Source organism: Amia ocellicauda, chromosome 5 (genome assembly GCF_036373705.1).
Source record: "Amia ocellicauda isolate fAmiCal2 chromosome 5, fAmiCal2.hap1, whole genome shotgun sequence".
NCBI lineage: Eukaryota > Metazoa > Chordata > Actinopteri > Amiiformes > Amiidae > Amia > Amia ocellicauda.
Genome location: NC_089854.1, coordinates 29,683,238 through 29,711,037, shown reverse-complemented (window position 1 = coordinate 29,711,037; position 27,800 = coordinate 29,683,238). Strand labels below are relative to the sequence as shown.

At 37.6% G+C, this 27,800-nt stretch overlaps 3 protein-coding genes across 5 annotated transcripts; 2 read left to right on the top strand and 1 right to left on the bottom strand.

The window, feature by feature from the left end:
• Positions 1–69: 69 nt before the first annotated feature.
• Positions 70–12,414, bottom strand: LOC136750014 (splicing factor U2AF 65 kDa subunit). 3 transcript variants are annotated; one of them, XM_066704722.1, is made up of 11 exons: positions 12,247–12,414; positions 10,788–10,968; positions 10,133–10,221; positions 9,382–9,533; positions 8,938–9,054; positions 8,322–8,460; positions 8,077–8,156; positions 3,850–3,972; positions 3,068–3,154; positions 2,131–2,373; positions 70–1,853 (listed from the first exon to the last, which is right to left on the bottom strand). In XM_066704722.1, the coding sequence occupies exons 1-11, from the start codon at positions 12,293–12,295 to the stop codon at positions 1,722–1,724; spliced, it is 1,392 nt and encodes a 463-aa protein (XP_066560819.1). In that variant the 5' UTR covers positions 12,296–12,414; the 3' UTR covers positions 70–1,721. The 3 variants fall into 3 exon arrangements, with proteins under 3 accessions (XP_066560819.1, XP_066560818.1, XP_066560821.1); XM_066704721.1 differs by having other exon boundaries at positions 10,133–10,236; positions 12,247–12,413; XM_066704724.1 differs by lacking the exon at positions 12,247–12,414 and having other exon boundaries at positions 10,133–10,286; positions 10,788–10,877.
• Positions 12,415–13,149: 735 nt separating this feature from the next.
• Positions 13,150–20,606, top strand: dhrs7cb (dehydrogenase/reductase (SDR family) member 7Cb). The gene is made up of 7 exons (XM_066704719.1): positions 13,150–13,289; positions 14,985–15,141; positions 15,867–15,979; positions 17,316–17,526; positions 17,834–17,926; positions 18,673–18,828; positions 19,450–20,606. Exons 2-7 carry the CDS (start codon positions 14,988–14,990, stop codon positions 19,659–19,661), a joined length of 939 nt encoding a protein of 312 aa, XP_066560816.1. The 5' UTR covers positions 13,150–13,289; positions 14,985–14,987; the 3' UTR covers positions 19,662–20,606.
• A 4,834-nt stretch (positions 20,607–25,440) lies between these two features.
• Positions 25,441–27,538, top strand: LOC136750013 (protein NATD1). The gene is made up of 3 exons (XM_066704720.1): positions 25,441–25,681; positions 25,928–26,046; positions 26,432–27,538. The coding sequence occupies exons 1-3, from the start codon at positions 25,489–25,491 to the stop codon at positions 26,546–26,548; spliced, it is 429 nt and encodes a 142-aa protein (XP_066560817.1). The 5' UTR covers positions 25,441–25,488; the 3' UTR covers positions 26,549–27,538.
• The last annotated feature ends 262 nt before the right edge of the window (positions 27,539–27,800 follow it).

Sequence of the window (27,800 nt, the reverse complement as noted above, 5' to 3'; positions counted from 1 at the left end):
AGAACATTATAATATATTGTTTACAAATTAAATAGTGTCACTGAGTAAAAATGAAACAACTAAAGCATATGTATTTATTTTTCTTTATACCTGAAACATCAGTCCACAAAAGTACAAAAAATTAAAACACTACATACCACATCACACTGAAATAAGACAAAGAAGATTTCCTGAATTTACATCAATTTTCTATTACTTGAAAAAATAGGCAAGGTACACCATGGATGCAAGAAATGAAAAATGAAAGCATAAACAGACATAAATATGCAATAATTTATTTGAAGGCATGGCAGTGGCAATTAGGAATTAGAAAAACCAAACACCGGTTGATATGCACTCACATTCAAAACTGTATATTTACAAACATTTACGCTGTTATTAAATAGGTAACGCACTGTCCACAAATTCATTCTCAGTAACTCTGCTTTCTTCATAAATTAAAAACAAAAAAGGTTTCCTCAAGAATTCTCCACTTGATAGCTATTGCCCCTAGTGTCAGTGATAGATATTGCACATATCTGAACAGTATTTTTGTCAAGGTTTACCTGCAAGACCCTAATATCACAGCAATTCATGATTTTTCATGCAAATGTTATTTGGCTTAATGCATTGAGGACTTTACATACTGACCTGGTCTTATAACCGTTTATCTAACTTTGACCAGGCCACACTTAAAAAACAAACAGCAACAACAACAAAAAAACACTCCTTTATGTCTGACAATTGTACATTTGCTTTAAGGAAGATCCTCCCATAAGCTATAAAATTGATGGATTCAATATGTTGACATAAAAATTATTTATGTTCCAGGAGAACTGGACACATTCATGTCAATACAATTTGCATGAATTACAAATGAAGCCTGTTTTACTGCACCTTATTAGTTAATCCTAAAATCAGTTTTTCAAGAGTAAAAGAATAGGTCTGGAATTTGGGTCAGAGTATACAAATGTATACTGCTTCATAAACAAATCACTCTAGGAGTATGTTTAGCATTTAACACTTTTCCTATTCCAAAGCACCTATAAAAAGGTCCTACCTCTTATTCTACAAAAGGACTGAATTGACATGGATATTTTATTTAGCACTGGCACATATAATGTCAAATTACTAAAAGTGGTGGAGCACACTCTTTTCAACAGAGTACTCAGAATACATTCAATAACTAAAGTATCAACTTTCTGCTCTATCTGCTCTAACAAAAATGAAAAATAAAACCAAAACAACAGCAGTTTTTAGCTTGGCTTGGACAGAGATTTAGAATTTGTATTTTTACATTGTTAAAACAAATATTTGCATTAATAAAGATAGTCACTCTGGTTGTGCAAGGTTATGGTAATGTTTTTTTTCCAAAGGAGAATATCCATGTTATATTCTACCCTGAGAAACATTAACCTATTATTGCAACATTGAAAAACAATTTAAATTTTCTTTTAGCAGGTTATTCAATTCTATTCCCTACAAGTAATTCACTTCACATTAAGGTTATCAAACTAGAACTGAGCTAAAATTTAACACAAGAATGGTAAAAGTACATAAAAATACTTTTATTTTCCCCCCTTTCAAATCTGTAGAACTAAATAAGAAAAGTACTATGCTGTATTGCAAGTAAAGCGGAAGACTGTACAAGAAAATGACTATACACAACTGGTGAAGTGCTCAACCCCCTTTGGAAAAGAGTTGGGAACTTTGTACAGTCCGTATATCTGCTCTTTCAGGATTCAAAACTCATGTCTGTGGTACATATCTGGATCATAGTATTTGGTAACAACCACCCTGTTAGCAAACTTGCGTCCAGTTAACGCTTGCATGGCCTTCTGGCAGTCAGACGCAGACACATACTCCACAAAGATCTGGGGGGACAAGAGAACAGGATTTATTTTGAGTTCTTGTTGGGAATTACACAGACATAATATTATGAAGACACAATATAACACAATATGCAGACAGGAATGTAATGAATACATAGTGTAAATTAAGTATGAATTACTTTGTCAACTGTGTTTCCAATTTTATACAGAGTTAGTTGTGTAAATTAATTAGTGGCCAACTTTGCCGCATTTGGGAGCAACAATCTTCCATCCAGTTGACACTTCTTTCGCCCGTTATGAAATAAAGCAGCTGCCTCACCTTGCCACAACCTGGCACCTCCAGCCCGTCCACAGGGCGTGGGATTTCAATGGAGCGCACGTTGCCGTATTTGCAGCACTCCTCGCGGATGTCCTCCAGTATCTCCTCGTAGTCTTCATCGTCCACCAGCTCCTCGGGCATCACCATGTTGAGCAGGCACAGCACCTCTGTGGGAATCCCAGTGTTCTGCAGTGTCTGGAGCCCTGGCACTTGCAGAGTCACCGGAGCCTCGATAATGGCGGTCTGAAATAAAGACCGCCCCGAGAGGAAGCATTTAACAACAGGTGCTCAGGTAAGTAGATGCAAAACAAGCAAAGGAATGCCTTTATTTTGCACACACGGTTTTACATGTTCTATACCATTCTCTGCCATTTCTGTTCCAAACATTATGAGCAACCGATGGGGTAAAACTAGCTTCTAAAAACACATGAAAGATCTTAACAGCTGTAAGTGTATAGGGAAAGGAAATCAGGTGTTGGGACACAGTTTAAAAGCAAGAAAATGCATCTTAAAGACTGCAATTCAATATCACATCCCACCAGCAAATAGAACCTTAATGCTCCCAGTCTCCATACAATCAACCACCTGACAAAAAGCTAGTTTTGAATGACAATCAACAGGTAAGGGCAATAGGATATATACTGCTCCTTGAGGGAAGAGAATCATCACATTTTCAAAAGCTGCTGATCGGCCTGCCGAAAGGAGAGCTTGAGGGAGTGTTGCACTTTGTCACTGACTGTAAAACTGCCCTGCTACACAGCCCATACTTAATCCTAGTCATATCCATTATTTAATGTATTTAGTGCACAAGCACAGTAGATGCTGTATGTTATTAGGTAAGAATAATGGCTGTAAGTGCATTAGTATCTGGGGAAAAAGAACAAAAAGCTTCTAAATGGTTGTGAAATGGAAACAAATGGGTGACCTACACACTTACAGGATTAGCATTTTTAGCCCCCACACTTGCCCGCTGAACGATTAGCTTTTTGTCGCCAAGCTGCATGCCATTCAGTCCTGCCACAGCCTGCAAACGCAATACAATGTGAAAGAAATTAGTCTTGTATTCTGGGACGCCTTGATGAAAAGACTTTCAATTGGGGTGGCATCTTCAACAAGAATAAGAACACAAAAATAATAAGGAAACAAATCTAGAATATTAGCCTGTTTCTTTAAATGTCTTTCAGGATCATTAAGAAACAAAATACGATAACTCACAAAGTCCTTGAACTTTACTACTGAGCAGTCTTAGCTGTTTTATTTCTCCCCCCCTCTTTCACCCTCTCTCTCTATTTGTTAAACAGAACTTTGTCATAATCTATACAGTATTCATTTAGGAAAAGAAGGTTAGAGTTATCTTTTTTCTGAAAAGTATTTTTGGAAACAACCTTTATTTATATTTCAATAAGACAGCACTACTCACTTGCAGACCCAAATACCTGGTTGTGTGAAATAATAACAAAAAATTGCTCAGTTCTAGTTTATCTTTTCTAAAAAGTGAGAATTAAATGACAAGTTCTTAAAGTGGAAACCTTAAAAAAAAATGCACATAAAAAGTTCACAAAAAGGAACTTTCCATGATTTGGTGTGTTTTCAGTATTCTATGAAATATGCAGATACAAAATTGTCTTAAATTTCTTCTGAAAATAATTTGATATGCTCATTCCAATACACTAGAGAAAACATTGTACAAATAAGTCCAGTTGATTCTGCCATCCATACCTGGTCAGTAACACTGACATCAACATATTCACAAAAGGCATAACCTTTAGACAAAGAGGTGGCGCTGTCTTTCACTAGGTTGAAAGCCTTAAGTGGGCCAAATGATGTCAAGAGTTCCTTTACCTGTGCAACAAATGAAAAGACAAATAAAGCAATTAGCTTTCCTGTGAAGTCACATGATAGCAGCTTTTACATGTCAAGTATATTATTTCTGCCTCTAGTTTTCAGTGACTGGGCTTTTTCAACATATTGAAGAAAACCACACTCAATAAATTAAACCCCAATGGCAGCCACATGAGATGCCATTGTAAGTGTTAAAATGGGGGCCCAATCTTCCTCCACATTTATTTCAAAGTGTGGTAACCAAATCAATTAAAAGAAGTTTAGTTTAGTTTCCACACCAACAGGGTATATATTCTCTGAATTTAATATGGACTGAAATGTGTGTTGAAAAAGTAGACAAAAGGAAGGGTCTGAGAGTACACAATTTGACAGGCAAGTTTAAATAAATTTCTTAATATTCAGGAATCTGAGGCATAGAAAATAACAACCTTCTGCAAACATTTAAACAGAGTGGAAATTGTGTATAGTGAGAACACTTTAGTGAGAACACTTTTGCAACACCACAGTAGGGGGGTTCAGGTTCTCTCATTTTACTTTACATTTCCAATTTCAAATTTGAACATCTGGCTATTAGGCCACATTATTCAATTATCTGAGCCAACGGGAGCAACCATTAATTGTGAAACACAGTTAAAACATGTCTTATAATATGCTCCAACTCTCAGAATGTGCCAGAAAGCCTGACAGCAACATTTGGATCTTGTATTTTTAAACTAGATAAAGTACCATAAAGTAAGACAAATTAAACAAAACCTTGTCAGCATAAGCCATGCATATACTGCACATTATCTATTAAATAATGCTTGACCTGATAGTTTGATTAAGAGTTTATGCATGGAGAAAATATAGAAAGCAGAGACGAGAAGTTCAGCAAGTTTGGTTGCTTGCGTGTCTCAATTTTTCACATTTCCCCAAGTCCTAAACGAATCAGACTAAAAAATAAAACCAGAAAACCTAAAAACCTGCCGTTTTAAAAATTCAGCCAGCAAAATTGACAGGGAGTGATCCGAAAGGCCTCTCGCCTGATCTTTTTCAAACATTAAAATTATGCACCATTCAAGTGTACATTCACTATATAAATGCATACAAAATGTAATTAATTAAAAAACAGAATGAGTTTGCACTTTATCAAATATTGGGTTTGGTTAGTATCAGAAATGGAAAAACAACTTTAAACAAATATCCAATACACAAATGTAGACCCTGTGCTTTCCTAATCTTTGTGTGGGAATGGGATCAGGTTTCTATAAAAAGTGCATGATTAGACATGATTAACTAGATACATCTGGCATTTATAAAATTAATTCATTAATGGTGATGGTAATTCAAAGTATTATTTATATTTTCTGGATGTTAACTGTAGTTACAGCTTTAAGTCATCACTCTTTAATTGCCTGAAATAATAATAAAATAAAATAAAACACATCACAAGCTTTCCCACTAAAATGTCAAAAGTTGTGCAACAGAAAGAGCCTGGCATTTAAGAAGCAATGAGGCAGGAAATGAGAACCAACATTCCATGGTACATTTAAACGTTGTTCCTGACAGGCACTGGTAAAAGTTTACTTTTAATACCTCAATATGAAAATACAATAGATATAATTCAAAGCAAACTGAGATACATATTCTTACCTTCATTTTGAGCCTGTTTGTTGCTCTTAAACCCTTTTAATTATTATTAAAAAACCAAGACCAAAAGCAGCAGCAAAAACAGATTATTCCCCTTGTAAAGCCCATACGTTATTTTATGCCTTTTCCTTGGTTGTTTGTTTGTTTGTTTGTTTCAACCAAGAAACCAATTCCTTTCGTTTACTCTCAAAGCCAGAAATTGCTCCGGAAGAGGAGGACGAGGAAGAGTGGAGCTGTGAGGAAAAACCACTGGCTAAGAGGGTATCCGTGTGAGGGACAAAATCTCTTACTTGCCTTGTCTTACATGTTGGCATGGCAGCAGTAGATCAGTACTACTGAACAAATTATGAGCGAAGACTTAACGATCTTACGGGCCCCTAGCTGGGGACAAAGTGGGGGAACAAAAAATGAAAGAGCTGTGAGTATCAAGCAGTAGCAGTGACTGCAAAAGAAAATAATAAATAAATAAAAGTAAAAAAGTAAAATTAAAAAAAAACACTAGCGTACAATAATATTGTTTTCATTCGATCTCAGTTTAGACGTAACATTGATTTGATCAGAACCCAAAATGTAAAACACCAGAAATACGACAGAACAATTACAATTCCCACTTTTACAACTCTCTTTTTGGGTGGGGAAATGTTAAGGTTCTGACATACTTACGTGTATGTCTTTTTATTTGTATTTTATTGATTGATTTTACTTTTTGGTAAAGAAACCAAGTGTAAATGCAAAGAATGAGACATTTTCTAGAATTATGAATTAAAAAGTTAAATGTTCTGTGCTTACCATACTCAGCATCTTTCAGTTACATGGTATGTATTAAACCTAGATAAGCTAAGGAATTGATCAAACTGTTTGGCTGGAATGATTAATCAAACACAAAAAAAAAAAATTTAGGGGCAATGCCCTCAAAAGCTGATTAGATGTCAGCTGTGCAATTGCCAAACAAATATTTTGCACTATTTCTTGGGTGATGGGAAAACCAATCAATTACACCAGGTCTGTTTTCAAAGTGTTGAAGCCCTTTTAAAGAGCAATACTTCTGAATGCCTCGCAGCTTAGGAAACATATGTGTAATGTGTTTGGAAAGGCATATAAAAGAAATGCACGTATCTTACCATTATTATAACACGCAAACCACATCTTAAATGGTAACATACATGTGTAGTTAAAGGTTAGAGTTAGTTACAAAAAAAAAAAAAGCCTCACCCTTGTGTAGTGAAAGTAGCAAAGCAGTTATAGCCATGCAATATGAACTCATTACAGGAGATTATGTCAACGTAGTTAGCCTTTGTCAATAATGCAGGTTGCTTCTTTTTAGATGAAACCAGACATGGTGTAATGTGTAGAATCATAAGGTATGAAGTATTAACCTTTAAAACAAAAAACAAAAAGTACCAATCTTTTAAAATATTGGTTTGTCAGAGAGTTCGCCAACCTAAAGTGCATACTGCTTCATTACACTACTCAGATAACTATGTTAAAGTACTTCTGTAAATAGCGGCAGAGTGTTTTGTCCAATGCATAATGGGAAATAAAAAAATAAAAAGCTTGTGTTCAAGATGTTAGAGAGTTTTGCATTTTAAAGCTATTAAACCATAAGAAGTGATGAAAGTAAATATGCCTCTCATCTCTCAAGTATAAAGAATAGGACTGCGTAAGCCATCACTACATCACTCTTTAGAACTTTAATATAATAAATGTGAGGAGTACATGATTCATTTTAAACTCTACCAAATGGACTATTACACAGACGAAAGAAAAATAACAGCTGCAGTGACAAAGCCCTTTTAAAATTGATCTTTAAAACATTAATTCAATTTTACATTAAAATGAACTAGTCTCTTTAAAAATGTAAATACTTAAATGTAATATCAGCATAATTGCTGCAGTTGCTCTTGAAAATGTTTCCTAAAATCTATTCATTCCTAATGTCCACTGGGGCACAGTAAGACGATTAGATAATTAGTCTGTTCTAGATTTCAGTTCAGGACTCCAGAGATTAGAGAAAAGACGGGCTAATGGACTGACCTGCTGGATCACAGAACTTTTACTCGAAAGGAACATGATACAGACGTGAAAGAACAGGTGGAGCATTCTTTTCACGTCATCTTGCATTTTAAAAGATCATCAACTTGCCAAAAGCAACAACACCAAAAGCAAAATACAAAATCTGTGGCCTTTTTTATGTATATATATAAAAAAGCTTCACTCTGCACGTCTAAAAGCAAAATGAATATTCAATGTAGTCATAGTTGATGTCGACGTTATGTGAACATCTCTCCAAGCCGTGGTTTATAATGAACAGTCAATGGGCATGCAAAACACACTACACCACATGAGTAAATCATAAAAACGCAAGCATCTCTCTTTTCCTACATTTTGTCTTACTAGTCTATCTCGGGTGAGAGCGTGAGTGAGGAGACAGATGTTGGACTCTACTTTCCGTTGATGTGCTACACTAATAAGTACCTGATCATCATTGAGATAGTTGGGCAAGCCTCCAATGAAGAGCTTGTGTGGTGAATCCGGGACCACGGTGGAAACTACACCTACGAATGAAAAGACAGGTGTGAAGGAACAGGTCTTCCTGATGACATGACAAGATAAGATAAGATGGCAGGTTCTGCCGAGCACCATCCGAGAACGACAAGAGCTTCCGTGGAGAAAAAACAAACAAAGCGTTTTTTTATCAGTTACGATGGAAATGTACCCACCTGGGACATGAAAAGAAGGTTGCTCTGAAATACCAGGTAAAGGCCGATAATCGTGCGGACGCCTTATTTTTAATGACTGCCCCTGGAATATTATCCCATCAAAAGCCATGGCCTGTGTGGTCTCATCAACTGAGCGAAACTGGAAACACAATTAAAAAATAAAGCCAAAAAAGAGCCAAAACAAAGGCATTTGCATGACACTGACAAAATTCAAGCAGTGACTGAAATCAGTGAAGTGCTTGCACAAGATGGATATGAATGGGTTATACAACCAGTGATAATATTAAGTTTCAGAAGTGGCACACTATTATCAACTTGGATTCTTTCACAAATTGGTTTACAAGCAACATGATATATTTTATTGTGTTTATGAATAATATTAAAAGGGTGAAAAAAGGATGTTAATTCATGGAGTGAGTACAATGCCATCAACTAAGCACACAAGATCAAAACCTCCTTGTGTGCATCACATTGAGACAGACATGTCATGATTTCCAAGAAACAGTGCTGCCCGAGTGCACTACTTTGGCAGTAATGGTGAAGACATCACCAAATGTCAGCTAATTCTACAAGTCCAACATCATGGAAAGACAGAAAAAAGTCCAAGTATTCTTACTTCCAGGAAAGCAAAATTTTTATCCTGGTTAATCTGTACTGCAAGGACTGGGTTGCTTGGAGCTTGCGAAAGGCCAGCAAGACGCATTTGAGCGTTGAAGAAATCCGCCATAGCCTCCTAAAGAGAAATAACAATAGAATGCTTTTCTCCTGTCTATCTTTACTGAAACAGAAAGAATGTGTTCACCATATAATACATACATAAAAAACAACATTAACAGGGCATATCCAACTTTTTTTGTATTATTATTTTTAATTAACATACTGACAGAGTGATTGTAAATGTTAGCTGCCTTCTGTGTCTTGATTTGTGCATTCATAAAAGCTGACACAGGGCATTGTAACTAAAAAAATTCATGACCTCTGACCTTTGTCAATCTGAACACTTGTTTTGATTGTATGGAAGTACAGCAGTAACAACACTTGAACAGGCTGAGAAACATACCTCAGTGACTCCAAAAGGAATATTGCCCACGTATAGACGCCTGGCCTGTCTGGTCATCTGGCTGCCCACTATTGGCACTTGGGTTGGCGTTATGGCCACTCCACTCGTTGTGGATGTCGCCAACAGAGCTAAAGTTGGGATTTGGCCAGCAGCTGCAAGAAAAAAAGGGCAAGTTCTCAGCCAAACAAAAAGAAAACAGAAAAAAAAAAAATATCCAAGCCAACAGTATGCAAACAGCAAGCCTCCTTCAGCATGACAGAACTGGCACTTGAATGAAAGGTTTTGAGGCTCAGCCAGGTGCGATTGCCTACTTTGTGTGGGGTGTCTAACTAGCCCACCATTAGCACCTAGAATCAATCTAATTTTAGGACAACAAGCTCTGTTCCTAACACTGCAAGGCTTTGCAATACAATACGGGCCTTTGAAAGCACACTGCCTACTCACAGAAACTCGTCACACAGCAGAAAATGAGATCTAACCTGCTGTAAACAAGTTAGAAGAAGTCTCACATACACTCTCACTTGGTCTTAATTGTTCTTTTTTCTCAGGTACTTCCTTCAGGGTATATAGTAAGCAACAAAAGCTTAACAGAATTTAAGTTCTCAAAGTACTGAATTCAAATCAGTCAGAGTATTTGATTTTGAACCTTTGTGTGTTTGTGAGTGAGTGTGTTTGTTTGTTTGTTTTTACCTCTGTATCTTACCACCTGACTAATTAAAACTTAATTCCCGGGCAGAAACCCTGGTCATACCTTGCATAGCTTTGTACTGCATCGGTGTTATGTGTTCAAAGCCCAGAGGGGGAACATCCCAGTATTTGCACATTCGTTTCTTCCGCGTCCTGCGTGGAGAGTAGCTGCAGCAGTTCAGACACGACAGTCATTTCCAAAAAGCAGGGCACACAGTCTAACACAATTTTAAGGAGAGACGCAAATGCTTTTACTTTGGGTTTTATTGTAATAGAAAACGGTACAAAGTCTCTGAAAACATCATTTTTAAAACATCACACAGGATTTGTGCGGCAAACAAAAACATGAAAGCAGAGTCATCCCAACAACCAAACAGCACATTTCTAAGGGTTCAGTCCTGAAGTTTTAATGCATCCTTGTTGAAATGAAGAACTAAGCTCAGCAGTCATACCAAGGGATATACAAATGTGGGTTTCTGGGACACATTTTGAGGGAAAGCTTCCATGGTTAGGGGAGGTGGTTTACATGAAGCCTTACTGTATTAAAAATGGAGATATTCCAGATAACTGTTCCTTAACCTGCCTTTTTGATGTGAATGACCTGTTCTTGCTTTAGACTAAATGAAAGTGTGCTCTGTAGTGCTAGCAGATCCCTTTCCACCCAAAACAAACAAGACAACTACTGGCCCTGCATTATAATTTATGATGCCACTCCTTACCTATGTTTCTTGTGCTCCTGGGATCCACTCCTCCTGTCCCTGCTCTTGCTCTTGCGGTCTCGGCTGCGGCTCCTCTTGTCCCGGCTGTGGCTGGCCCGGTCTTTGCTCCAGCTGCGGTGCTTCTCACTGCGGCTGTGTGACCGGCTCCGGCTTCTTTTTTTGTGCCGCTCTTTTTCTCTTTCTAAATAAGCCAAGCAGAGGATGGGGGAGAGAAGAAGGAAAACAAAACAAAAAAAAACACAAACCCAAAACAAATGCACACAGCAGTCTTCCTTCTCCACATCTTGATTACAGGCCAATGCACATCTTTCCTCAACCCTACGCACAGCTCCAAAGCAATCACTCCCTGGCTAGGGTGAGGAAGCCACTCAGCTGATTTCATGTGGGGTTGCTTGTATACAGAATTAGAGAACACTGCATTGTACTGGATGGCCCTGGGAAATGACTCTATAGCACTGTCCCAGTGGTTGACATGCCTACATCATTACAATCTGGTTTTCATTGATTATTTTAGGTTTGAAGTGTAAGAGAGATTCTTCATTATTAGTGAATTTCATATACATACAATACAGCGGGACACGCCTCCCTCCCACCTGAAGAAATAACTCAAGAACGCACACAGATCATGCTTGGTTTAATTGCATCGTGTACATGCTACATGTGTCTGGCACCGTGAATGATGTATTTCAGGATGCTGTGCAATGGCTACTGCCTCTCAGCTGGACCTAGGCATGTTAGAGCATTCTTTGAGAGGAAAAAAGGTTTGAGAAAAACTGCCAGGCAGCAAATCGTCATTCATCTGAAAAAGCCAAGATCATGACAGCTTGTAATGAGCTTTTCATGCTTGATTAAAATAAAATAAGATGCTTGTTTCCCCACTTTGGAGTCCAGTTGAGCACACTTATCCAATTTGTTTATTTTTTTTTATGCAGTTCTTTTATTCTGTAACAACCTCCCCACTTAATTTACATACCTGTTTCTAAATAACCCAGACAAATACAAACAGCAGAAAAATGAAGTAACATGAAGTAAATCAATAAATAAGAATGGAAAATTAATTAAATACAGCGGGATGTTTATATAAAAAAACACCTTATATTTGTGAGTCAATAGACCAGGTACCAGGTAACACAGATGTACATACATTATTTGGTGCTATGTTATTGCACAGGGTTAAAAAAAATAGTGTATACATTAGATGTAATCTGCACACACACATTACTTATTGGGGTTGTCAGTGCTTTTGCTCTGTGCTGGTAAATGAGATGATGCACCAATGAAGGTAATTGATCTTATTATAAGCATTACCACTGTTACTCGTCTTTTCTAAGTCAAATGCATGCAATACATTGGTGCATTCGTTGATGAAACACGAAATATCGGAGTCTAATTGATGTTGTAGAAGAATAAACAAACCTGCCTTCTACCCAGCAGGCTCAACCTATCCCTTTTCACTCACCCTGTCGATTCTCGCTGAGCTGCTTCTCAAACTCTTCAAAGTCGGACATTGCTCGACCGAAGACGTTAGCGGTATGTCAAGAAACACTGGGTTTTGGGTAACCTTTCAATCGCACTGTCTCCTACTCCTTCCGAGTCTGACGCCTGAAGTCCCGATTCCTAGCGCAGAGTGACAGCTCGCAGGGCCAATCACAACCAGGGAAAGCGGTGGGAGCACAGCTGTGCATCCGCCTTGCAAAACGTCACTTCCTGCGCACGGCGTTTGGCGATGTCCGAAAAAGTGTGTGTGTTTGGAGGCGTTTCATCGTGTTTCAGTAGAATATAATATATGCTGTGAAGAGTGTATGTTAGATGTGTGGATGCCAGTTTCATACAAATAGAGTACATCCAAATAAATGAATATTACCCATTCATGTAGCCTAAATTATCCTGAAGCCAGTATACAAATCTGCTAAATAAAGACTGATTCCTTTAAACAATATATATTGCACTTGCTAAGGCATGCACAAACAATGCTTCATTGAATTGCAGTCTGTTTAAAATATTCAACAGTTCCCTAATTCAAGAAAAGTTCTTTTAACTTTTATCTCATTATCACTAAGCTGTTAAATAAACCGTTAAATCATTTTGGGATTTAAGGATAACATACTGCCATCCATAATTGCATTGTCAGTTTTTCAAACAAACGTGCACATATTCTTCAACTATGTGAGAGCATAATTCATACAGTGTGAACAGTTGCTGTATTTCACAAATACAATCCTATTATTAGCATGGCCTTGGAAACATGACACCCTGCCTTTTTTTCTTTTCCTTCACTGCATGTATCATGCTAAAGATACTATAACACAACATGCATGAAAAATGACTGACTCAGCTCCAGGTTATAAAAAGATCTCAAATCCCCCACATTGCTGCTCCAGCCGGCTGCTGTACAGACAGGGTCTGCGAATGGCCAGAGAGAAAAGCTTGTAACTGATTAACAAATTAACCCTGGAAAACAACAGCCTCGATCACTTCCAGCTTTAGCTTCTTACGCACACCGTAAGTGATCCTAAAAATAAACCAGATTACAGGTGTATAGCTGTGTGAACTTGAAGTTAAACTGAAGGCTTTGGGATTATAATGTTGTCAACCTTGTAGCATTGTGGTTAAGGTTACCCTTGAAGCCATTCATGATATAGCCTAAAGTTTTGAAATGTTTGTTGCTTTTTAACTTTTATTCATAATTATATTGCTTTTATATTAGTCTGTGTAGTTTAGTAAAAACACAAGGGGTATCGTTTTTATTTTCTCTGTATATATTTTTTAATTTAGCAGGTTTACATCCACAGTATTTGGTTACACTGCACCATGCATTTTCATGATTAGCTTGTTCAGTGTTTATATATATATATATATATATATATATATATATATATATATATATATATATATATGTAAAAGGGTTGTGTATAATTGTGTATAATTTGTATAAATCCCTGTATCTGGAGGCCTAGTTTTTTGGCATAGTGGATTTATCTTTCTACTATACTGAGCTGTGTGCATGGTGTGAAGCTTGCTTGTGCAGTCCAGTTTGAATCCAGAGTGGGAGGCTACAAACCTGCTCATATATATTTAGGTCTGTGTTTGACATTAGAGTGTTTTTATATATCCCTTAATACACTTTCAGCGTCATTTGTGGATAATGTGCTACAAATGCCTCCCTTCCTAAGAATTCCTGAAACAAAAAAGCTTGTGGGTGAACCTTCATACAAAATATACAGAAGAAAATGTACAGCATGAACCCTCATATTAAAAAGGAAACAATGAATTATAGTACCTTTCACTCTGCTATTAATACCTGAATGAACTGGACTGTGTAACAGTCTTCTCTGTTCACTGTTTATGAACACTACCATTTACATTACCCTTGGTAGCTGAGTAACCAGAAAGCTTTAAATTCTGTTTATATGAAGGTAACACAAAGTATTACCCAATTACGTGGATCTGTGATGTAAACCACTTAAGTCCAAGAGAAGAATTTTCCATTGCGAAAGTGTACATCAATATTCATTACAGATGACTACACTTGTAGAGTCAATGCTTTGTTTTAGATCAAAGATAAACAGTTGAGGTTACAGCATGTTCTTCCCCCAAGTCAAGAGTTTAACGGCTAGATCTTGAATACGTACTTGTATTTATTGTTTAGCAAACAATTTTGTAATATGATACCTGAATTTTCTCAGGAAAGTCAGAAAAGTATTTTTTTGCTACGTTACTTTGACTTTAATTAACTTTTTACTGTTTAGCAAATAGCAAATGGTCTTCAGTATGAATTACAAGATATGATTGTGCTAAAATGTTCCTTGTCATCTCTCTAACTTGCATGTAAATCAATAGAAAGATAGATAGAAATTGATTAGGAATTGATAATGAATTAGTGTGCAAACTTAGTTGAAAATAAGTAATTTGAAATGGTAATCTCAAAAATAGTCAATTGACATAGGAACTTAAAATAACTATGTTCAAATTCAAATTATGAATTATAAGCTATATTTCCCAAGTTACCTGTGTAATTTGTATAACACAAATACACAAGTACAAATTAATACATACAAATGTAATTGTCGTGCTTGCAGGGGCTATCCACAATGAATATATCTGTAAATCAAAAGTCTTTTGTTTCATCGAGTATGTATGCACTCAGCTATTTGAAAAGGTCAGCTTTTTCATGACAGTTTTCTGTCTCTGTTTCAGGAGATGGGGATGATGTCTGTACTACTTTTCCCAGTGCTGGTGGTGCTTGTTGCTGGGATGTATTACCTCTACAATGAGATTGCCAAGTTCATGACCAAGTCAGTGGTGCGGAACAAAGTGGTTGTGATTACAGATGCAGTCTCTGGATTGGGAAAGGGTGAATTCTCTTATGTTTTGTTGCCTTTAAAGGCTCACAAAGCTTAGACACATTGTTTCATATGAAAGTATCAATTTTCACAATATTCTTTAATCCTTGCCAAATCCTGATTTATTTTCTCTATTATTATTACTGTTTTTGTTTGCTTTATCTTTGCTTGCTACAAACAGGAAAATGCGTATCATAGCCACATTATTAGAAAATTAGATCTTGTAATAATAAAAGAATCAGATCATCAACTCATCTGGTTTTATTTACATGACTAAAACATTTTATTCATAAAACAGTTGGGGCCGGGGCAGGGCAGTAGCGTGCTGGCAGAAGTTGTAGAGTTGAAGACCAGTTTAGTGAGAGCTAGCAACGCCCCTTGTCGTGTCAATTACACACGCAAGCACGCATGTAGAATGCTGACGGTGCCCTGCCAAGCCAACCTTTTCTGGTGGAAAGTTGCCAAACAGTCTGAATTTGAGATTGTTATCAAGGCAGTGACCTCTGTATTATCAGTGGTGGTTACAATGACAGCTCACTCTTTGAAAAAAGCAAAACAATAAAAAAGGGCAAAACCACAATGGATAGAAAAGGGGAGTGTTAGGGAGATTCAACAGACCGCAACGGTCACTCTGTGTAACTGCCAATTGCATGGCTCGTGGAGGCAGGACTCTACTTGCTATAATTTGGCCTGATTGTTTTACCAAACTAAATAAATAACTGTCTCTTCTATACAGAGTGTTCCAGGGTTTTTCACATGGGAGGAGCCAGGCTTATCCTCTGTGGTAAAAGCTGGGAAAAGTTAGAAACTCTCTATGAGGCCCTTAACAGTGTCGCAGACCCCAGTGTGGTAAGTATAAGGGGAGCTGTTTATAACTTTATCTGCAACATAAGATAACTTAAACCCCTAAAACCCTAAAAGTGCATTGTAAGCCTTGGAGATGCTAGTTGGATGTACATCTGTGAAAATATTATGTATAGCTGTATATGCTGACAAAGTGGAGACTATTTAAATAGAGAATATCCCAAAAAACATCTATGCCTCCCCTCCCTACCTCGCCCCATAATTACATTGGACAGGAGATCAGAAAAAACACATCTCTCGTGTGAGATGAGATTTTCGCTTCCTAAAAGGCATTAATTCATTCTGAGCACAACCATCACAAGCCTTTTATGTTGGATTTTCAGAGCTGCAGCCTATCTTATATCTCCATAAACATTTCCTCTTCATCTGATAAACAAAGTCAGGATTTCCTCTCTTGTTTGACCCTCCACTGATACCATTTTCCCTCCTGATAAGCAATAAGCTCAGATAGCAAGTTATGTGAGAATAACATCACATGTGGCAGCAGATTGTGGACTGGTTAGGACAACTCAGCATTTGTGGTTCAGCTTTCTCTTTCGAGAGAGAGTAAAGCAATAATTCTGAAAGGATCTGAGAAATTTCTAAAACATTCACAGCTAAAGCCACCTTGTTTGGACTAAAGGTCAAACTAGGCATCCCAGGAATTCATTGTATATACAATTTATAAAGCTCTGAATGTAAATTGTGAGCATTAAAACACAGTCAGTAATCTTTAGCATATCAAAAAGGCATTGAACCAGTTAATTCAGAAAAATATAACAGACTTGGAACAGTCTATTGTCTGACATAACTGCAGTTTTTTGTATATATATATATATATATATATATATATATATATATATATTAAAGACGATTTTGATGAAGGTGTTACATCTCATTTGAGATCACAAGTCCTTCCAAACAAAAACAAAATCAAAAATATACAGGCAGTGTTTGGAAGCTGTAACAGAGCTAGAATTTTGTGTTGAATTTAACCCTTTTGTCAGTTTGCTCACACACTTCACAGTTGAATGATATAAATAACTTAAGTGTTCCTTCCTGCTGCTGCAAAGAAATGTCAGGGTTGGTTAGTGATGGAGTCAAATGGGAACCTTTTTTCTATGAATACTTCAAAAAGGATTGATGGGGCTGGCGCTAAATTATATTGATAACTCAGTTTGTCGGGTAAAACAAAACCAAAACAAATGTAATTATGATAAACAAGTCTGATTAACTGCAAGAAAACAAAATGAATCATTGCATTTTTATGTGTTCTTATATTTTTAACATAGACAAAAGAGAATAACATTTCATCTCACTGTATTTCTGTTTATGTTTGGAGACCTTTACACCCAAGCTGGTCCTTCTAGACCTCAGTGACATTGGCAGCATCGCTGAGGTGACCAATGAAATCCTGGAGTGCTACGGCTGTGTAGATGTGCTAATCAGCAATGCCAGCTTGAAAGTCAAGGCACCTGTGCAGACACTGTCCCTAGACATGGATAGAAAGATCATGGATACAAATTACTTCGGGCCAATCACTTTAGCCAAAGGTAAATTCTGTACACTGAATACACAGTACTTATTATGAGCAATTGTTTGAATACTTATCGAGCATGGTTTAAATATATTTATGTTCTATTTGTTTTATTTTTTTGGTAAAAGGAATGGGTTTTGTCCAGTCCTCCAGTTTCCTCCCACAACCCAAAGGCTCTATGGTTGCGTTAGGCTCTGGCTGACTGTGAATCAATACTGGATGATGTGGTTATTGATAATGGATAGAAAAGTATTTTAGAAGAAAAAGGTATTTCTGGAAGACCCCTGTGAATGAACATTGTTTTTTTTGGTTTCTTCTTGTAGGCCTGCTGCACTCCATGATCTCTAGAAGAACTGGCCACTTGTTGCTGGTGAACAGCATTCAGGGAAAACTGGCTGTTCCGTTCCGCACAGCTTGTATGTTCCTTTTGCAGAGTAACTCAATGCAAATGCAGATTTCAGCACAAAGACAGGACTAGAAGAGAGAATAAAATGTTTTGCATAGTACATAGTATATGTATGGCATGGTGTCTAAAACTTGCCATCTGGAACACCATTCTTAAAAAAGATATTCCCTCATTTGGTGTTTTGCTGATGGTGGTGGAGATCGGTCCAAAATCTCTCATAGGTGTTCAATTGGGTTGAGATCTGGTGACTGTGAAGGACATTGCATATCATTCACATCATTTTCATACTCATCAAACCATTCAGTGACCCCTCGTGCCCTGTTTGGAGGCATCTGCATTCGTTATGTTACTCCACTCAGTTATTCAGGTTTTTCCAGTCTGTATGTATAACGCAATAGCTTAAAAAGGTTTGTTTCCCCCTTTCTTTGCAGGACATGTTTCAGCTACTTCAGATTTTCAAAATTAAACATACTTGTTTGACTTTTTAAAATAAATACATATATCCCAGAAATACCCACTTCTAGATTTGATTGAACACTAGTTGTACAGTACAAAGCCTTTTAAAGTAACAAGTGCTCTTCTAGAACACTAGAGCACTGTTTTTCTCCTTGTTTTTAGAAGAAGGAATAAATCCTTTAATTGGAAGAGCTCCCTCACACACCCTGTGACGAAAATCAAAACCATTGCAGCAAAATTCTCTACTCTCATACTCTCTATGCCACCTGCAGAGTCAAAGAGGATTTTGTTTTGCTGCAGATGCTGCCTCCAAGCACGCTGCCCAGGCCTTCTTCGACTGCCTCCGAGCTGAAGTGGAGGAGTTTGGGATTTCGGTCAGCACTGTTAGCCCCACTTTCATCCGCTCTTTTCATCAGCAACCTGAGCCAGCCAATTGGGAGAAGTCCATCTGGAAATGTAAGCTAAATTAAGCAAAAGTAACAGAACTGATGAACTGTATCTTTTTGGCTTTGCCTCCTTTATCAGTAAAAAGGTGCAAGCTAACACACCAAGAATGGTTCAGCTAGTTAATTTTTCTGGACACTTCTGACACAATTGACACTGCCTCCCTCACATATAGTTTACAGACAGAATTGTGTTGAACATTGGTAGCATCTAAAATCCTGGCATTACAATGAACAGAACAAAGACCACCACAATTCACAGACAGAATTAAACAAAAAATAAATAAAGAAAACAAAATCACTCTCTATAAACCCAACCGCTTTTATCCAGCAATTCAAAGTCACATTTCATAACCCCTAATCAAATGTTATTTTTAGTAAGGAATCAGACAATATGTTGAAGTCTTTCATATCTAATCTCCAAATAATCTGAGGAAGAGATACCACTTAGCTGAGTTTTAACAAAATTACAGCTTCTTCCAAGAGAACAGCAAACCAAACAAACCCTTTCTAAGAAGAAAGCACAAATCTTTTCAGAGTGTATTGTGAAAACAAAAACCACACAGCCTAGTTATGGTTCACACCTCGGTCAATCTCGATGAGATGCTCTGTCTTTAACACCGGCAAATGACAGTCTTTTTCAGGAAGCTGGCACATGGTGTTCACCCAGTAGAGGTGGCAGATGAGATTCTGAGAACAGTGAGCAGGAAGAAGAAGGAGGTGCTTATGGCCAACCCCATTCCCCGGGCAGCCCTGTACGTCAGGTCGCTGTTCCCAGGTCTGTTCTTTGCTGTGGTGGCGGCCGGTGTGAAGGACATAGCCATAGTAGAAGAGGAAACACAGTAGCAGAAGGAGCAGTGAAGACCAGCCAAAAGAGGGGGCTGTTTGGACATCTGCTTTTCCCGTTGTTTCACTTCTTGCTTCCTTATAGTATTTTTTCAGATGTGAGTCTCTGTTAATCTTTGTGCCTTTCTGCTTAGAATTGAATTGACAACTCTTAACCACCTATTCCACTAACAAACTGCTTGAGAAAAGGCTTTTTAAGGCTGAAAGGGACTGTGGTAAATGTTGCTGGTGTAGGAGATTCATGGAGAGGTGGGCTACAACATATTGTGACACACCATGTTGCTTTCAAATGCTACCAATGGAACTTTTTTTTTTACTGTTCCTTTTTGTTTGAACTGACTCTGTCACTTATTTTCTTGTCATTTGTTTAACCTTAAAAACATGGTATCCCAATATAACTTATAGCCACTGTCAACACTGGCCAATGCTTCCCAAAAAAATGTGCATTTCTGATTAAAACAAATCAGCGTTCTTTTGGTTAAATGCTTTTTGAAAAAGTAAAACTCAAAAATACTTCCAGTTTAAACTCAGTCTGATTCTTTTTAAGTGTACCAACAGACTGTGTAGTAAGCCTGGTATTTAGTAATGCTTGTGGAACCCATTAGGATAAAAAGACGTGAGTTAAACTGATGGTGAGAGATCAAGATGTTTTTTGTAGCTCTCCGGTGATTGACTGATATTGTCTTGTTTTTTTTTTTAATCGAGGGGAGTACAGAATCTGCATTGTTGAACAGAGGGATTTGGAAGTTGTTTTCATGGTCAAAAAGCCTTAATGTACTAAAGCTGCAACATTTAATACAATTTTGATATGGGAAAAGTCAGATGGTTAATCCTTTAATGTAACTGTGCCTGCAGTCTCTGCACATAATATTGTAGCTAATGCCACTGAGTAATAAGGATGAATCATTGTTCTTCACTGAAATAAAGTGCACTTTTCCCTTGTTATATCTCTCAGTTTCTACATAGTATTTTATCATTTACATAAAGGGTAAAGTATACATACATACCTACATACATACATACATACATACATAAAGATGCTATAAGTGAATGCAGATTTATTTATTTTTCTAGTACCTAAGCAAATATGATACTATTCTGCAAGCTACTTACTTTGGAAACTAGATTAATAACGCTTTTTGTATTCATTACAAAATGTTCTCTATCAATAAATGTTATTGTTATTTATATGAATAAACACTGTTTTCCTTTTGACATTTTCATTTTGAAACATCTAGTCATGATGGATCCTCAGCTGGTGACTTCAAACCCCCCACTTGACAGCAATTAGCATCTAAAACATCTGTTTCCAGAGTGACATCTGGCTGGGAACCGAAAAATTTGAACCCGAGTAATTTAATCAGGTTTAATAAATAGTGATAATAACAAGCATTAATTAGCAAGGATTAGGCACCAAATGGCATCCATTGCTCAATTAATACCAACAATACTCGCAGATACAATTATACTAAAAACGATGCAGTAGACAACTGCAAAAGCACTCAACAGAAACATGAGTGAGAACAAACCGTATTTTTGGGCGATGGCCGTTTTGCAACAGTCAACAAACGGTTTTAAACACTGAAAGGGCGACATCTTGTGACTACAAATGGAAAAACATCACCAAATTTGAATATTAATACATTTTCTCCACATTTTGTCTTGATTGACCACTTTACTCCTCTTCCATTACTTAGGGGTCAACTTTTACATTCCGCACGTCGTATTAAACAGCCAATAACGCATTTAATATAAAACCAATTAGTCGCACACACGAAGCGAAGTCAGAAAAATACTGACGCTGAATACACTGAAGACAAAATCATTTTAAAAATACTTGTCCTACTCAATACAAGTGAAGGGAACCGACTAGGAAGGAAAACAAATCAATTATACGTCTGGATTTGCAGTCTCCATAATTATTACAATTCACAACAGTCAGCAAAACACATTGCCTTTGGACGCATTAATAAAAGTGCACAAAACATGACATTAGAATACATCCAGTGTACTGCATTCTTATTAGTTTAAAGGCTAAAATATTTTATATTCATATAAGGCTAATGCAGATTACAAATGCCACTGCAGCAATACAAAAAAAAAAAAAAAAAGGATCATAATTGTTCCAACTCCACACTTTCAACAATACAATTAAACTTAAAACCAAAGGCAATTGATAGTGCAGCTGGGAACATTGCATTTATATATAGGAGGAGGAACAATAATTGTATATGTATAATGTATTAGCCTACAGAGCTGTAATGTGAAAGGGGGAGGGTCCAGGTAGCAACAGTTAGAAGTCTTTATTATAGCAGCATATGGTACATGTCTGAGTGGATTCAAAAGGCAGGTAGCTAGGTTTTTATTTATTTATATTTACAATATAACAAGCTACACAGTTGGGTGGCACTGGACCAGCTCATCTACAGCAGACAGTAACAGTAATATCTGCCTATGGAGCTCTTCTGCCAAAACCTGCATCTGAAAGGGAGATTCAAAGGGAGACAATCCATTAGTGTCAATTCATAGCCATCATAAAGTTATCACTCAATTGCAAGGGTCCCACAGGCTTCCCACAGCCAGAGCACAGATCAATCGATCTATATCAAACCCAAGGCATGCAACGATTAAATGCAATTAAATGCCACTTCAACAAGTGGGCTTATGTGGCCAGGTCACTTCCAATTTGGATGCAGAAAACATCGGGCACAAACCTAATTCCACACAAGATTGATTTTTCATTTCCCAGATCGGTACTTTGGAATGAGAAAGCACTTAAGTTTTAAGTGAACTTTTCATGATGGAAGAAATTAGATGGACCTGGAACAAACACTCCAGTAGGGCCTGAATATCTGCACATGAGCATGTACGGAAGGTATGTCTATATACAGATTTAATTTTTAAATAAATCAACTAGTAAATACCCACTAGATTTGCTGCAGACTTCTTTCAATGGGGTCCCCAATGTTTTCTGTTTAAGAATTTCTAAAAATGTCTAATTTCTACAAAGGAAATTATTTATAGGCCGCTAACTCAATTATTCCAAATGACACTTAGAACAGGGGATGTGCCAAGTGACTGGAAGACAGCAAATGTCATTCAATCCACAAGAAAGAGGACAAAACTGAGCCAAGAAATTACAGACCAATCAGTCTCACCTGCATCACCTGTAAAATGTTGGAGAAAATGATTAGACAGAAAATCTTAATGAAAACCATATTCTTGGAGATAGTCAACATGGGTTTAGACGAGGCAGATCATGGCTGGGATTAAATCAAAAGTTTCACCCACCCATTAATAGAAAACGCTAATCACTATAATGTACAGGTTTGTAGTTTGCTATTAGCGGGTGGGTCAAAGTTTTGATTTAATCGGGCCCCATGTCTTACTATTAGAATTTTTTGAACATGCAACTGCAGCTGTAGATCATGTGAAAGCATATGATATGAAATACTTTTGATAAGGTTCCACAACAAAGACTGATCCTCAAATTGGAAGCTGGAGGCATTCAGGGTAATGTAAGTAGATGGATTATGAACTGGTTGATGTATAGGAAGCAGAGGGTGTCGATTAGAGGAGTTGCTTCTAACTGGAGTGAGGTTGTTAGTGGCGTTCCACAGGGATCAGTACTAGGGCCTTTGCTTTTTCTAATCTATATTAATGATCTGGACTCAGGGATAGTTAGCAAACTTGTCAAATTTGCAGATGATACTAAAATAGGTGGCTCAGCAGATACAATCTTGGCCGCACAGGCTATTCAAAGGGACTTAGATAATATTCATTTGTGGGCCGACACCTGGCAGATGAAATTCAATGTGGACAAGTGCAAGGTAATACATGCAGGTAACAAAAATATCCACTATAATTACACTATGGGAGGAATAGAACTAGATGAAGTAATGCAGGAGAAAGACCTCCACCTCCAGGAGTCTACATGGACTCCTCACTTTCTCCATCCAAACAATGTGGGGAAACAGAGTGTTTGGGTATATTGTCAAAAGTGTAGAATTGAGAACAAGGGCAGTAATGTTCAGACAATGCACTAGTTAGAGCTCATCTGGATACTGTGTACAGTTCTGGGCTCCACACTTCAAGAAAGATATCGCTGCTCTAGAGGCAGTTCAGAGGAGAGCAACCAGACTTATTCCAGGTCTGAAGGGAATGTCCTACTGAGAGACTGAGGAACTGAACCTTTTCACCCTGGAACAGAGGAGACTACGTGGGGACTTGATCCAAGTCTTCAAAATCATGAAAGGCATTGACTACATCAAACCAGAGGAGCTTTTCCAGATCAGCAGGGACACACGCACCCGGGGACACAAATGGAAATTGGGCTTCAAGGCATTCAAGACGGAAAACAGGAGACGCTTCTTCACACAGAGAGTTGTCACAATCTGGAACAAACTCCCCAGCGATGTGGTAGAAGCTGAAAATTTGTGAACATTTAAAAACAGACTGGATAGGATCCTTGGATCACATTTCAGGTTTCTATTAGACAGATAGATGACACGGGTCTTTCATAAATCCAGATTGTGTTCTTTTGTGGTAGGAGGGTGCTCGACTGCCACAGCTACTTAAAAAGGACTGCATACTTGGATTTTGCTTTGTGAACTTTGGATTGACCTTGGATGATGGACTGTGTTTGGTTGCTAGTGTGTTTGTCCTAAGTGTGTTTATTATCAGTATTTGTGTAGTGAGGGATATGTTTCATGTGTTTAGGTAGACTCATAGAGGAGTTCAATTTTGCTTTCAGTTTCTGTCTGAGAGCCATGGCATCGTGTCCTACTCCACATGGTGGCACAATAATACACACACACACACACACACATTAATAACATAAACACATACACCAACCACATAGAGATGTATATATAAAGATAATAATCTGTTTAACAAGCTTTGACTGATTTTTTTCTGACAAAGGCTTACAAAATCAGGATTGTTTATATATATATATATATATATATATATATATATATATATTACGTACTGGGTTTGCAATTGATAAGCAGGATTTGGGGTAAACCTGTGTGGAGAAGTATATTCATAGGACAATTTAGGAACGAGCACTTGCTATTGACAGACAGCTTACAGAATCACAGGAAGCATTTCATTTTTCAAAAGATAGCAAAACATAATCCTGAAAAACTGACTGACTAGGATGATTCCTTTAGCAGGCTCAGTGTGGTCAGTGTAAACCTGTGTAACTGCCCAACCTTTTTATGCTGGAATAGGTCACTTTATAACACATTCGAAATCAAACCAATAATAATAATAACATTTTAACGTTCTGAATCTGTGCTCATTCAGTTTTTGAAGAGGTCGGTCAGAGGATAGTGGGCTGAAACACTTCTGAAGTCTAGACCACACTGGTCTTAATACTACAGGTGCAGTTTACCTGATGGGATGGATTACTGATGTATCTGATCTGAAATCTCTTGCACAATATGTCAGTCCTGATGAGAGATCATCATATCCACTACTTTGCTTCAATGCATTGGCTTATCTTTAGCACAGGGGCTTGGTCCTTGGGAATGACTGAGTGCTCTGGGTTTCATGCCAACACCTCTACATTGCTGAGCTATTAACTCCATAAGTTGTTTTAGGTTTTATTACACCTGTGGAGCCGATTGAATCTGCATTTCAAATTCTGCTTGGGTTTTCAGCACCATTCCTTGGCTTTGTTAGGGGTATCTTGGATGCCACAGTTTGTCATGTTCAGCACACTTTTGCTTGGCTCTTCCCCGATTAAAAACACTTTGGTCTCATGCCTTGCTTTGAGCTCCAGCACCGACTGGTGGTGACTTCGTGGATGACAAATGTGTAGATGATCTTACTGCCCAGTACACACGTCTTCATGGCAACGAAAACTTTATTATCGACGGCGAATCGGTACAAATACACACTATTATGGAGGTTTCCACTTTGCAAATGTTCCAGTGTTGCCACTTTTCAAAGCAACCCGAAAGTGACCCATGAGCGGCACAAACGGTGCTTCACCGTAAGCCTGGAGGAACAGGGTAAGAGCGCCGCGCCGAACGATCGACCGACCGACCGACCTCGGTGTCACACGGGCGCTTTCCCCACTTTAGCTCGGTGCAGAGACCGCAGCAGGAGGCCTTGTTTGTGTCTAATGAAATAAATGAATTCAGGTGTCAGTGAAGACGGCTTAGTTTCTTAAACTAAATCATGCATACAAATACGATGGTGTACGACAGCATGCATATTCCAAGCGGTCTGCCCCGCTGATGCCTGCCTTTCCACAGGGGTGGCAGAGAAAGCAGTGCTGTGCTACGAGTTCACCGGGGAGAGGCGGGTCAATCTGCTGAAGACTCGGGTCCCAGTGGAGGCCAGAGGCAGAGGCATCGCAGCACACCTGGCTAAGGTATTGACCGCATTCACACGACCTAGAAATGGCTTAGTTACCAGAAACAGAAAAGCCTACCTTGGACACTTCCAGAGAGCTCCAGTTGTTCCCTCGCCTAGCTTTCCAGCAAGAGCCCTGTAAGGATACAAACTGAAAGGGACAATCTCAGCAACTCAGTGGTGTGTCAGAGGATACAGTCTTGTGGTTCTGATGCACAATGAGATCTGAAATCAGTGCTGCATAGAGATTGGACTGTTTAGTACAATATCCTAATAGTGCACAATGCTTAAATCATACTATACTATACATACATACATACATACATACATGAGACTTCCAAAATAGTTGTAATAAAATGCATATTAATCAGATTTTTTTTTTTTTTTTTTTTTTTTTACCCCAGGCTGCCATGGACTTTGTGGTTGAAGAAAACCTAAAAGCACAGCTATCCTGCTGGTATATAAAAACATTTGTAGAGCAAAACCCACTGCCTAAATACAGGGATCACATAATTGATTGATCAGTTGATGTATGCATCTGTGTGATCTATGAATGCAAACAACTTGTAATTCTGATACTATGTCATGATTTATCTGTATATTAGCAGTGTTACTTTGTTTTTATTTATTTTCTATTTTTTTTAAAGGATTTGAATGTCTTAAGTATTGTAATTGTGAAGTGATTTTTCAAAAATATGCAAAGTATGCCTGGGAAAAAAGCCTATTTCCAAGGGAAGGCACTACATTTAAATCAGTGCCTTTTATCACCAGCTGTTGTTAACATCTTACTAAGCCTGAAATTGCAACATGTTCTGTTTATAGTCCCACAAGGCCAGCAAATGTTTAAAACGATTGCCATTCATTTCCGGCACTGCTCTTAACCTGTGAGCAGCTTGGGTGAGCGAATCCCTTTACAGTAACAGTTTGTGGGAGATGTTTTCAAAATGAAAGCCCCTGAGCCTTTCTGTGAAATGAACTTTAAAAAGTTAATTGCCAAATAAATGAACAAACAAACTAAAAATACTACTTATCTGTAATTACAAACAAATAAAACACACACTTAGAGTTTATTGCTAGATTGTGAGTCTCTCACATTTGATTTCTACAAATTACCGAAGTCCCCATTTCAGATTTAATAACCGGATTTTTTATTTTGTGTATATTTCATGAGCACCACTTCTAAATGTTGACTAGATACAAACCTAGTACACTTTAGTAGCCTACAGCACATGACAATAATCTGTTTTACTATAAAAACAAATATTCTTTCTGCTGAAATCAAATCCTGGTTTGGTTCTGTTTGTGTTATTGATTTGGAATCAGTTCATTGAGATCATGCTACTTTACTGAAATATGAGTATATCAGGGAGATTTTGTGTGTGTGCTCAGTTTGTCAGGTTTTCTTTGCTTTCAAAATAAACTGCCCCCTCTTACTCTTTGTATATGTACTAATGCATTTGCCTGTTACTGTAAATAAACTTTGTGTATTGATTGTATTGTATGCTTCTAAACTGCGTTGTCTGCCAAATTAATAAACACTACTAGACTGGCACAGCAGCATACATCCAATTAAAGGTCATGTAAGTAAAGTGAAAGCTTTTCAGCAACTTTGACTTAGAAAAACATACATGCTGCAATAGCAACCTATTTCTCAACATTCAGGTTTCATTAACAGCTGAAGTTGAAACTCATGTAAAGTTTACATACCTTGGGCTGGATTGAATCAAATCTTTGACCCACCTGCTAATAGAAAACTACAAAACTGCTCAGCGG